Source organism: Salvelinus namaycush, unplaced genomic scaffold, assembly GCF_016432855.1.
Source record: "Salvelinus namaycush isolate Seneca unplaced genomic scaffold, SaNama_1.0 Scaffold617, whole genome shotgun sequence".
Taxonomy (NCBI): Eukaryota; Metazoa; Chordata; class Actinopteri; order Salmoniformes; family Salmonidae; genus Salvelinus; species Salvelinus namaycush.
In genome coordinates this window covers 65174-78333 of record NW_024061328.1, presented here as the reverse complement: position 1 = coordinate 78333, position 13160 = coordinate 65174, and the positions used below count along the sequence as shown (strand labels likewise).

The 13160-nt window shown below is 44.3% G+C and overlaps 1 protein-coding gene across 1 annotated transcript in view; it reads right to left on the bottom strand.

Moving 5' to 3' along the window:
• LOC120042118 overlaps positions 1 to 13160 on the bottom strand; it is a 90916-nt gene that overhangs the window by 65175 nt on the left and 12581 nt on the right. Inside the window, exons 6-7 of the mRNA XM_038986977.1 lie at positions 10241 to 10312; positions 9517 to 9591 (exon numbers count right to left, since the gene is read on the bottom strand). Coding sequence (XP_038842905.1) covers positions 9517 to 9591; positions 10241 to 10312 — 147 coding nt within the window. The remainder of the gene's footprint in view (positions 1 to 9516; positions 9592 to 10240; positions 10313 to 13160) is intronic.

Below are 13160 nucleotides of genomic sequence, written 5' to 3'. Positions count from 1 at the left end.
CTCTATATTTACCACTACCTCTTCTCCCCTCCTCTCTATATTTACCACTACCTCTTCTCCCCTCCTCTCTATATTTACCACTACCTCTTCTCCCCTCCTCTCTATATTTACCACTACCTCTTCTCTCCTCTCTCTATATTTACCACTACCTCTTCTCTCCTCCTCTATATTTACCACTACCTCTTCTCTCCTCCTCTCTATTATTACCACTACCTCTTCTCTCCTCCTCTCTCTATATTTACCACTACCTCTTCTCTCCTCCTCTCTATATTTACCACTACCTCTTCTCTCCTCCTCTCTATTATTACCACCACCTCTTCTCCCCTCCTCTCTATATTTACCACCACCTCTTCTCTCCTCTCTATATTTACCACTACCTCTTCTCCCCTCCTCTCTCTATATTTACCACTACCTCTTCTCCCCTCCTCTATATTTACCACTACCTCTTCTCCCCTCCTCTCTATATTTACCACTACCTCTTCTCCCCTCCTCTCTATATTTACCACTACCTCTTCTCCCCTCCTCTCTATATTTACCACTACCTCTTCTCCCCTCCTCTCTATATTTACCACTACCTCTTCTCCCCTCCTCTCTATATTTACCACTACCTCTTCTCCCCTCCTCTCTATATTTACCACTACCTCTTCTCCCCTCCTCTCTATATTTACCACTACCTCTTCTCCCCTCCTCTCTATATTTACCACTACCTCTTCTCCCCTCCTCTCTATATTTACCACTACCTCTTCTCCCCTCCTCTCTATATTTACCACTACCTCTTCTCCCCTCCTCTCTATATTTACCACTACCTCTTCTCCCCTCCTCTCTATATTTACCACTACCTCTTCTCCCCTCCTCTCTATATTTACCACTACCTCTTCTCCCCTCCTCTCTATATTTACCACTACCTCTTCTCCCCTCCTCTCTATATTTACCACTACCTCTTCTCCCCTCCTCTCTATATTTACCACTACCTCTTCTCCCCTCCTCTCTATATTTACCACTACCTCTTCTCCCCTCCTCTCTATATTTACCACTACCTCTTCTCCCCTCCTCTCTATATTTACCACTACCTCTTCTCCCCTCCTCTCTATATTTACCACTACCTCTTCTCCCCTCCTCTCTATATTTACCACTACCTCTTCTCCCTCCTCTCTATATTTACCACTACCTCTTCTCCCCTCCTCTCTATATTTACCACTACCTCTTCTCCCCTCCTCTCTATATTTACCACTACCTCTTCTCCCCTCCTCTCTATATTTACCACTACCTCTTCTCCCCTCCTCTCTATATTTACCACTACCTCTTCTCCCCTCCTCTCTATATTTACCACTACCTCTTCTCCCCTCCTCTCTATATTTACCACTACCTCTTCTCCCCTCCTCTCTATATTTACCACTACCTCTTCTCCCCTCCTCTCTATATTTACCACTACCTCTTCTCCCCTCCTCTCTATATTTACCACTACCTCTTCTCCCCTCCTCTCTATATTTACCACTACCTCTTCTCCCCTCCTCTCTATATTTACCACTACCTCTTCTCCCCTCCTCTCTATATTTACCACTACCTCTTCTCCCCTCCTCTCTATATTTACCACTACCTCTTCTCCCCTCCTCTCTATATTTACCACTACCTCTTCTCCCCTCCTCTCTATATTTACCACTACCTCTTCTCCCCTCCTCTCTATATTTACCACTACCTCTTCTCCCCTCCTCTCTATATTTACCACTACCTCTTCTCCCCTCCTCTCTATATTTACCACTACCTCTTCTCCCCTCCTCTCTATATTTACCACTACCTCTTCTCCCCTCCTCTCTATATTTACCACTACCTCTTCTCCCCTCCTCTCTATATTTACCACTACCTCTTCTCTCCTCTCTCTATATTTACCACTACCTCTTCTCTCCTCCTCTATATTTACCACTACCTCTTCTCTCCTCCTCTCTATTATTACCACTACCTCTTCTCTCCTCCTCTCTCTATATTTCCCACTACCTCTTCTCTCCTCCTCTCTATATTTACCACTACCTCTTCTCTCCTCCTCTCTATTATTACCACTACCTCTTCTCCCCTCCTCTCTATATTTACCACCACCTCTTCTCTCCTCTCTATATTTACCACTACCTCTTCTCCCCTCCTCTCTCTATATTTACCACTACCTCTTCTCTCCTCCTCTCTATATTTACCACTACCTCTTCTCTCCTCCTCTCTATATTTACTACTACATCTTCTCTCCTCTCTATAATTACCACTACCTCTTCTCCCCTCCTCTCTATAATTACCACTACCTCTTCTCCCCTCTCTATATTTACCACTACCTCTTCTCCCTACATCCCTATCTATCTTTCATCCCTTCCTCTCTACCCCCCCCCCCCCCATCTATGCTGTACATCAAGGTATTAGCTTGCCAATTGTCCCAAAAATACATATTGTGGGTGTGTGTGTGGGGTGCATATTCTAGAATCTGGTACCTCATATTTCTGTTTTTTGATTTCATAAAAACAAGCGACTCCTGATACAAGTGCACGTCGCTTCAATTTTATTGTGAGGAAATATATGGCCGCTACATATTCAAAAGTTTGTGTATTCGGCTATTTCAACCACACCCGTTGCTGACAGGTGTATACAAATCGAGCACACAGCCATGCAATCTCCATAGACAAGCATTGGCAGTAAAATGGCCTTACTGAAGAGCTCAGTGACTTGTCATAGTATGTCAACTTTCCAACAAGTCAGTTCGTCCAATTTCTGCCTTGCCAGAGCTGCCCTGGTCAACTGTAAGTGCTGTTATTGTGAAGTGGAAACGTCTAGGAGCAACAACGGCTCAGCCGCGAAGTGGTCGGTCACAAAAGCTCGTAGCACATAAAAATGGTCTGTCCTCGGTTGCAACACTCACTACTGACTGCCTCTGGAAGCAACGTCAGCACCAGAACTGTTTGTCGGGTGCTTCATGAAATGGTTTTCCATGGCCTGAACGAGCAGCCTCACAACAGCCTAAGTTAATCATGCGTAATGCCAAGTGTCGGCCGGAGTGGTGTAAAGCTCGCCGCCATTGGACTGGAGCAGTGGAAACTTGTTCTCTGGAGTGATGGATCACACTTCACCATCTGGCAATCCAACAGAGAAATCTGGGTTTGGCAGATGTCAGGAGAAGGCTACCTGCCCCAATACATAGTGCCAACTGTAAAGTTTGGTGGATGAGGAATAATGATCTGGGGCTGTTTTTCATGGTTCAGACTAGGCCCCTTAGTTCCAGTGAAGGGAAATCTTAACACTACAGCATACAATGACATTCTAGATGATTCTGTGCCTCCAACTTTGTGGCAGCAGGTTGGGGAACGCCCTTTGCTGTTTCAGCATGACAATGCCCCCGTGCACAAAGCGAGGTCCATACAGAAATGGTATGTTGAGATCGGTGTGAAGAACTTGAATGGCCTGCACAGAGCCCTGACCTCATCCTCATCGAACGCCGAATGTGAGCCAGGCCAAATCGCCCAACATCGGTACCCGACCTCATTAATGCCATTATTTTTACATGTGTGTGAATTGTTAGATGCTACTGCACTGTTGGAGCTAGAAACATAAGCATTTTGCTACACCCTCAATAACATCTGCTAAATATGTATGTGTGACCAGTAAATTTGATTTGAATGGAATTAAGTCCCTCAGCAATGTTCCAACATCTAGTGGAAAGCCTTCCCAGAAGAGTGGAGGCTGTTCTAGCAGCAAAAGGTGGGGGGAACAACTCCATAATAATGACCATGATTTTGGAATGAGATGTTCGGCGAGCAGGTGTCCAGACTTTTGTGTATATCCTATTTGTCAATGTAAAACAAATTTAAATAATTCATTCTATTAACATGATTTATGACATAAGTGTTTTGCAAATCAATTTGACAGGTTTAAGAACGGAATAATGCATTGTGTTTCTCTGTGACATCATATGACGTCAGGCAGCTGTTTCCCTCCGACAGCCTACTAAACGCTACCTTTATGTGGAATGGGATTAAATGAGTTCTCTTGACTTCTGTTCCCCCCTGCGTGTATAGCTGCCGACACAGCATTGCCATTCTCATACAGACTGTACATTATATCAATTACATTTTGTGCCTAAAGATAAAGAAAAGGGAAAGAGAGGGATACCTAGTCAGTTGTACAACTGAATGCATTCAACTGAAATGTGTCTTCCGCATTTAACCCAACCCCTCTGAATCAGAGAGGTACGGGGGGGCTGCTTTAATCAACATCCACGTCTTCGGCGCCCGGGGAACAGTGGGTTAACTGCCTTGCTCAGGGCCCGGGGAACAGTGGGTTAACTGCCTTGCTCAGGGCCCCGGGGAACAGTGGGTTAACTGCCTTGCTCAGGGCCCGGGGAACAGTGGGTTAACTGCCTTGCTCAGGGCCCGGGGAACAGTGGGTTAACTGCCTTGCTCAGGGCCCGGGGAACAGTGGGTTAACTGCCTTGCTCAGGGCCCTGGGGAACAGTGGGTTAACTGCCTTGCTCAGGGCCCCGGGGAACAGTGGGTTAACTGCCTTGCTCAGGGCCCCGGGGAACAGTGGGTTAACTGCCTTGCTCAGGGCCCCGGGGAACAGTGGGTTAACTGCCTTGCTCAGGGCCCGGGGAACAGTGGGTTAACTGCCTTGCTCAGGGCCCGGGGAACAGTGGGTTAACTGCCTTGCTCAGGGCCCGGGGAACAGTGGGTTAACTGCCTTGCTCAGGGGCAGAACGACAGATTTTTACCTTGTCTGCTCGGGGATTCAATCCAGCAACCTTTCGGTTACTAGCCCAACACCTCTAACCACTAGGCTACCTGCCGTCTTGACACACTTGAAATAGGGAGGGATATATAGAATAGTGAAGACATCAAAACTATGAAAATAACACATATGGAATCATGTAGTAACCAAAAAAAAGTGTTAAACTAATCCAAATATATTTTATTTTTGAGATTCTTCAAAATAGCCACCTTTTGCCTTGATGGACAGCTTTGCAAATACTTTGAAGAATCTGAAATATATTTAGATTTGTTTAACACTTTTTTGGTTACTACATGATTGGTGTTATTTCAGAGTTTTAACGTCTTCACTATTATTCTACAACGTAGAAAATAGTACAAAAAGAAAAAAAAAAAGAAAAAAAAGGAGTAGGTGTGTCCAATCTTTTGACTTGTAGTGTCTTTTCTTGAGACGAGAAACAAAACAATAATGAAAATGTGTCTTTTCAAACAATTCTATTCTCTTGTAGCTCTAACCGGAGCTGTGTCAGAAGAACACAGAGCTGTAGAGAGAACGACACACCACTCTTTAACATCAGTTGATGACTAGACTTTATAAACCAATTGACTGCTCAGTCAAGATGTCACCAGTCTTTTCTAAAAGGAATATTTCTACTGCTACAATTCAGGCAAATTGATCCCATTTCCCTAGTGACGGTTAGCTAGATAGCAGGCAAATTGATCCCATTTCCCTAGTGACGGTTAGCTAGATAGCAGGCAAATTGATCCCATTTTGCCTAGTGACGGTTAGCTAGATAGCAGGCGGGTGCTGATGTTGCGTATATTTGGAGGTTCTCTCTGACTGGTCTGCTGTAGCCTGGTCCCAGATGGGTAAGTGTTGTCTTGCCAACTCATATTGTGATCGTCAGCAAGAGAGCACAAAAGATTTGGGATCAAGCAAGGACTGTAGCTACAGCAACACAGCCACTAGACAGGGCAGGGGCCAACTGGCGACAGATAAGAGAGAGAAAGAGAGAGACACAGACAGAGACACAGACAGAGACACAGGCATACAGAGACAAGCAGACAAAGCGAGGGAGAGACAAAGAGATGAGTAGAGGATGGCGAGTTTGCCACTAGATAAGACAGAGAGATGAGTAGAGGATGGCGAGTTTGCCACTAGATAAGACAGAGAGATGAGTAGAGGATGGCGAGTTTGCCACTAGATAAGACAGAGAGATGAGTAGAGGATGGCGAGTTTGCCACTAGATAAGACAGAGAGATGAGTAGAGGATGGCGAGTTTGCCACTAGATAAGACAGAGAGATGAGTAGAGGATGGCGAGTTTGCCACTAGATAAGACAGAGAGATGAGTAGAGGATGGTGAGTTTGCCACTAGATAAGACAGACAGCCAATAAGGCAGCAACACTGAGTATATCCAGGTCGTCGCTGGGCTGCATGGGCTGTAAATTATCTATCAAATCAAATTTTATTAGTCACTTGTGCCAAATACAACAGGTGTAGACCTTACAGTGTAATGCCTACTTACAAGCCCTTAAACCAACAAAGCAGTTAAAAAAATAAAAAATACAGATAAGAATTAGGGGAAAAAAGTAACAAGTAATTAAAGAGCATTAGTAAAATAACAATAGCGGGGTGTACTGGTAACAGAGTCAATGTGCGGGGGCCCCGGTTAGTTGAGGTAATATATAGATATAGGTAGAGTTATTAAAATTACTATGTATAGATGATAACAGCAGAGAGTAGCAGCGGTGTAAAAGAGGGAGGGGGGGGGGGGGGGGGGGGCAATGCAAATAGCCTGGGCAGCCCTTTGATTAGGTGTTCAGGAGTCTTATGGCTTGGGGGGGGGGGGGGGGAAGCTGTTTCAGAAGCCTCTTGGACCTAGACTTGGCGCTCCGGTACCGCTTGCTGTATGGTAGCAGAGAGAACAGTCGATGATTAGGGTGGCTGGAGTCTTGCACAATTTTTAGGGTCTTCCTCTCACACCGCCTGGTATAGAGGTCCTGGATGGCAGGAAGCTTGGCCCCAGTGATGTACTAGGCCGTTCGCACTACCCTCTGTAGTGCCTTGCGGTCGGAGGCAGAGCAGTTGCAATACCAGGCAGTGATGCAACCAGTCAGGATGCTCTCGATGGTGCAGCTGTAGAACATTTTGAGGATCTGAGGACCCATGCCAAAACTTTTCAGTCTCCTGAGGGGGAATAGGTTTTGTCGTGCCCTCTTCACGACTGTCTTGGTGTGCTTGTACCATGTACCAAGGAACTTGAAGCTCTCAACCTGCTCCACTGCAGCCCCGGCGATGAGAATGGGGGCGTGCTCGGTCCTCTTTTTCCTGTAGTCCACAATCTTCTCCTTTGTCTTGATCACATTGAGGGAGAGGTTGTTGTCCTGGCACCACATGGCCAGGTCTCTGACCTCCTCCCTATAGGCTGTCTATTCGTTGTCGGTGATCAGGCCTACCACTGTCGAGTCATTGGCAAACTTAATGATGGTGTTGGAGTTGTGACTGGCCGTACATTCATGAGTGAACAGGGAGTACAGGAGGGGACTGAGCACGCACCCCTGAGGGACTCCTGTGTTGAGGATCAGCGTGGTGGATGTGTTACCTACTCTTACCACCTGGGGGCGCCCCGCCAGGAAGTCCAGGATCTAGTTGCAGAGGGAGGTGTTTAATCCCAGGGGCCTTAGATTATTGATGAGCTTTGAGGACCCTATGGTGTTGAATACTGAGCTGTAGTCCATGAATAGCATTCTCACATAGGTGTTCCTTTTGTCCAGGTGGGAAAGGGCAGTGTGGAGTGCAATAGAGATTGCATCATCTGTGGATCTGTTGGGGCGGTATGCAAATTGGAGTGGGTCTAGGGTTTCTGGGAAAATGGTGTTGATGTGAGCCATGACCAGTCTTTCAAAGCACTTCATGGCTACAGACGTGAGCGCTACGGGTCGGTAGTCATTTAGGCAGGTTACCTTGGTGTTCTTGGGCACAGGCACTATGTTGGTCTGCTTAAAACATGTTGGTGTTACAGACTCGGACAGGGAGAGATTGAAATGTCAGTGTAGACACTTGCCAGTTGGTCAGCGCATGCTCACAGTACACGTCCTGGTATTCCGCCTGGCCCTGCGGCCTTGGGAATGTTGACCTGTTTAAAGGTCTTAATCACATCGGCTGTGATCACACAGTCTTCCGGAACAGCCGGTGCTCTCATGCATGTTGTTTCAGTGACATTTGCTTCAAAGCGAGCATAGAAGTAGTTTAGCTCGTCTGGTAGGCTCGTGTCACTGGGCAGCTCTCGGCTGTGCTTCCCCTTGTAGTCTGTAATGGTTTGCAAGCCCTGCCACATCCGACGAGCGTCAGAGCCGGAGTAGTACGATTCGATCTTAGTCCTGCATTGACGCTTTGCCTGTTTGATGGTTCGCCGGAGGGCATAGCGGGATTTCTTATTAGCTTCCAGGTTAGAGTCCCACTCCTTGAAAGCGGCAGCTCTACCCTTTAGCTCAGTGCGGATGTTGACTGTAATCCATGGCTTCTGGTTGGGGTATGTACGTAGAGTCACTTTGGGGACGACGTCATCCTAGACTGAGTTTCATACAGTAAAGAGGCTAGTCCCCAGAGTAAGTTATTCACAATTTACAGAGAATTAATTTAAGCCATAGAATTCTAATATAAACTAAAAAAGTGATTTCGGGCTATAAACCAACCAAATGTATTTATTTGTTTATTAGGATCCCCATGAGCTTTTGCAGAAGCTAATCTTCCTGGGGTCCACACAAAACATGACAATTAACAAAACACTGATACACAAAAGACAAGTGACACAAATTTAAAATACAACGATACACCAACAATACAACAACAAAATAACGTGCGTGTCCCCTCACAGTCACAGTCTGTTTCATGAGTTATTTAATCTGTTGTTTTTTTACCAGCAATTTGTAAGAGCTAAATATTAGACAGACATTGATAGAGCCCTTATTAAATGTAATCAGTTGGTCACTTATTACAGGTAACATTTCAACGACAATACACAGGGTCCGCTGTATAACGGTTGCTGTCTTTAGAGAGGTATGCAGATGTGGTCAGATGACTGACTCCGTGTGATTTACACAGCTGAAAGAATCATTGGCAAATGAGCCATCTGTGCTGTGTCTGAACCAGAGCACCAGACTAGATCACTACAGCCCTGTGTCTGAACCAGAGCACCAGACTAGATCACTACAGCCCTGTGTTGTGTCTGAACCAGAGCACCAGACTAGATCACTACAGCCCTGTGTTGTATCTGAACCAGAGCACCAGACTAGATCACTACAGCCCTGTGTCTGAACCAGAGCACCAGACTAGATCACTACAGCCCTGTGCTGTGTCTGAACCTAGCACCAGACTAGATCACTACAGCCCTGTGTCTGAACCAGAGCACCAGACTAGATCACTACAGCCCTGTGTTGTGTCTGAACCAGAGCACCAGACTAGATCACTACAGCCCTGTGCTGTGTCTGAACCAGAGCACCAGACTAGATCACTACAGCCCTGTGTCTGAACCAGAGCACCAGACTAGATCACTACAGCCCTGTGGTTGATGCCAATCTGACTGGAATATTCATGGATACTAAAAACATGATTTGTGTAATAGTGGTTCTTAAAACCAGATGCTGATTGTGTGTGTGTGTGTGTGTGTAACTGATGAGGCCAGAAATGATTTTATTTTTCAGATGTCCTTGAACCCAGACGGTCCACCTGATGACTATATTTTAAGAAGGTAGTTAAATCAATAACATTATTTTCTTACCTTGTTGCAAAACAAATGAAGAGCTGTGAAGTCCCATCTCTTGGCATGAGCAACATTGTACTTCAATATGGCATTCTAAAAATGGGGGAATGCACACCAATAAATGTCATTAAAAAAATTAGAAAATTCAGTACAGGAGGCGCATTCTTTTATTTTTTAGCAGTAAGTATCTTTGCCTTGATATCCGGGATCTTGGTGCCATCTCATGGCCAATTCAGGTAATAACATGTATTATTTATACAATAATGGATTTGATAGATAGTTCCTCTAAAACACATTTTATAAACACAGTGAACATGTATTTGAACAACACATAAAACATCCTCTCTCTTAATAATACCGCTAATAATATCTAATAATGCATTGATGCATCTGGTCAACCAATAGATGCTGTACATGTTGAATACATTGCTTAATGCTAAATTGTAATTATTTCACCTCTAATGGCCTATTTATTGCCTTACCTCCCTACTCTTCTACATTTGCACACACTGTACATATATTTTTCTATTGTGTGTTATTGACTGTACGATTGTTTATGTGTAACTCTGTGTTGTTGTTTTTGGTCGCACTGCTTTGCTTTATCTTGGCCAGGTCGCAGTTGTAAATGAGAACTTGTTCTCAACTGGCCTACCTGGTTAAATAAAGGTGAAATAAAAACAAATAAAAAAATAAAATTGCTCCACAGTGAACAGACAGAATATCAATTTAGTCATTAACTTACCTTCACATCATGGGAACTTCCAAATTTTCTGTTTAAAGCTTTCTGGATGAGTTCCCACCGTTCCTGCACCTCCTGCAAAACCAGGAAGTTAACCACCACTATCATCATCATCATCCTCCTCCTCCGCCTAATCTTTCCTGATCGTACAGGTCAGGCAGGGGTTAGTGGTCAGTTCTTCCTAAGACATGATATCGATTTGCATCATCACAAAACAAATGCCTTTATTAGTTTTCCTGACTGATTTTATCTGACAGTATACAGTTGAAGTAGGAAGTTTACACACACACTTAGGTTGGAGTCATTAAAACTCATTTTTCAACACCTCCACAAATTTCTTGTTAACAAACTATAGTTTTGGCAAGTCGGTTAGGACATCTACTTTGTGCATGACACAAGTAATTTTTTCAACAATTGTTTACAGACAGATTATTTCACTGTATCACAATTCCATTGGGTCAGAAGTTTACATACAGTAAGTTGACTGTGCCTTTAAACAGCTTGGAAAATTCCAGAAAATGATGTCATGGCTTTAGAAGATTCTGATAGGCGAATTGCCATTATTTGAGTCAATTGGAGGTGTACCTGTGGATGTATTTCAAGGCCCACCATCAAACTCAATGCACCTATGCTTGACAACATGGTGAAATCAAAAAAAATCAGCCAAGACCTCAGAAAAAAGATTGTAGACCTCCACAAGTCTGGTTCATCCTTGGGAGCAATTTCCAAACGCCTGAAGGTCATCTGTACAAACAATAGTACGCAAGTATAAACACCATGGGACCACGCAGCCGTCATACCGCTCAGGAAGGAGACGCATTCTGTCTCCTAGAGATGAACGTACTTTGGTGCGAAAAGTGCAAATCAATCCCAGAACAACAGCAAAGGACCTTGTGAAGATGCTGGAGGAAACAGGTACAAAAGTATCTATATCCACAGTAAAACGAGTACTAAAATCAACATAACCTGAAAGGCCGCTCAGCAAGGAAAAAGCCACTGCTCCAAAACCACCATAAAAAAGCCAGACTACGCTTTGCAACCGCACATGGGGACAAAGATCGTACATTTTGGAGAAATGTTCTCTGATCTGATGAAACAAAAATAGAACTGTTTGGCCATAATGACCATCGTTATGTTGAGGAAAAAGGGGGCCGTTTGCAAGCTGAAGAACACCATCCCAACCGTGAGGCACGGGGGTGGCAGCATCATGTTGTGGGGGTACTATGCTGCATGAGGGACTGGTGCACTTCACAAAATAGATGGCATCATGAGGAAGGAAAATTATGTGGAAATATTGAAGCAACATCTCAAGACATCAGTCAGGAAGTTAAAGCTTGGTCACAAATGGATCTTCCAAATGGACAATGACCCCAAGCATACTTCCAAATTTGTGGAAAAATGGCTGAAGGACAACAAAGTCAAGGTATTGGAGTGGCCATCACAAAGCCCTGAACTCAATCCTATAGAACATTTGTGGGCAGAACTGAAAAAGCGTGTGCGAGCAAGGAGGCCTACAAACCTGACTTAGTTACACCAGCTCTGTCAGGATGAATGGGCCAAAATTCACCCAATTTATTGTGGGAAGCTTATGGAAGGCTACCCAAAATGTTTGACCCAAGTTGAACAATTTAAAGGCAATGCTACCAAATACTAATTGAGTGTATGTAAACTTCTGACCCACTGGGAATGTGATGAAATAAATAAAAGCTGAAATAAATCATTCTCTCTATTATTATTCTGACATTTCATATTCTTAAAATAAAGTGGTGATCCTAACTGACCTAAGACAGGGAACTTTCACTAGGATTAAATGTCAGGAATTGTGAAAAACTGAGTTTAAATGTATTTGGCTAAGGTGTATGTAAACTTCCGACTTCAACTGTATGTATATATATATATATATATATATATATATATATATATATATACACACATACATACACAACATTTGAACAACTTCCCAAAGATATAACAAAGTCAATAACTTATTTATTTTATTGTCCCATTGATTTGTTAGAATAACACTGAACCAAAAGTGTTGGTCCCATGTTTCATGAGGTGCACCTGTTAAAGTAATGGTCTAGTTATGGAAAAGGTGATTCAATTCTCATTTATAAACCGTGTGGTTCGAGCCCTGAATGCTGATAGGCTGACAGCCGTGGTATATCAATGAAATAAAAGATCAGAGAAATGCTCCGTACGCACATCAAGCTTATTTCACATTCTACACAAGAAGCCGATTAAACGGCATGATCATTACACATGTGCACCTTGTGCTGGGGACTAGAAAAGGCCACTAAAATGTGCCGTTTTGTCACACAACACAATGCCACAGAAGTTTTAATAGAGCGTGCAATTGGCATGCTGACTGCAGGAATGTCCACCCGAGTTGTTGCCAGAGAATTTTATGTTCATTTCTCTAACATAAACCGGCTCTAACATCGTGTTAGAGAATTTGGCAGTACGTCCAACCGGCCTCACAACCGCAGACCACGTGTAACCATACTAGCTCCACATGCGGCTTATTCACCTGCAGTATGGTCTGAGACCAGCCACCCGGACAGCTGATGAAAGAGTGTGGGTTTGCACAAGCAAAGAATTTCTGCACAAACTGTCAGAAACCGTCTCAGGGAAGCTCATCTGCGTGCTCGTCATCCTCACCAGGGTCTTGAACCGACTGCAGTTCGGCGTCGTAACCGACTTCAGGATGGCTACTGGCACGCTGGAGAAGTGTGCTCTTCACGGATGAATCCCGGTTTCAACTGTACCGGGCAGATGGCAGACAGCGTGTGTGGCGTTGTGTGGGCGAGTGGTTTGCTGATGTCAACGTTGTGAACAGAGAGCCCCATGGTGGAGGTGGGGTTATGGTATGGGCAGGCGTAAGCTATGAACAACGAACACAATTGCATTTTATCTATGACAA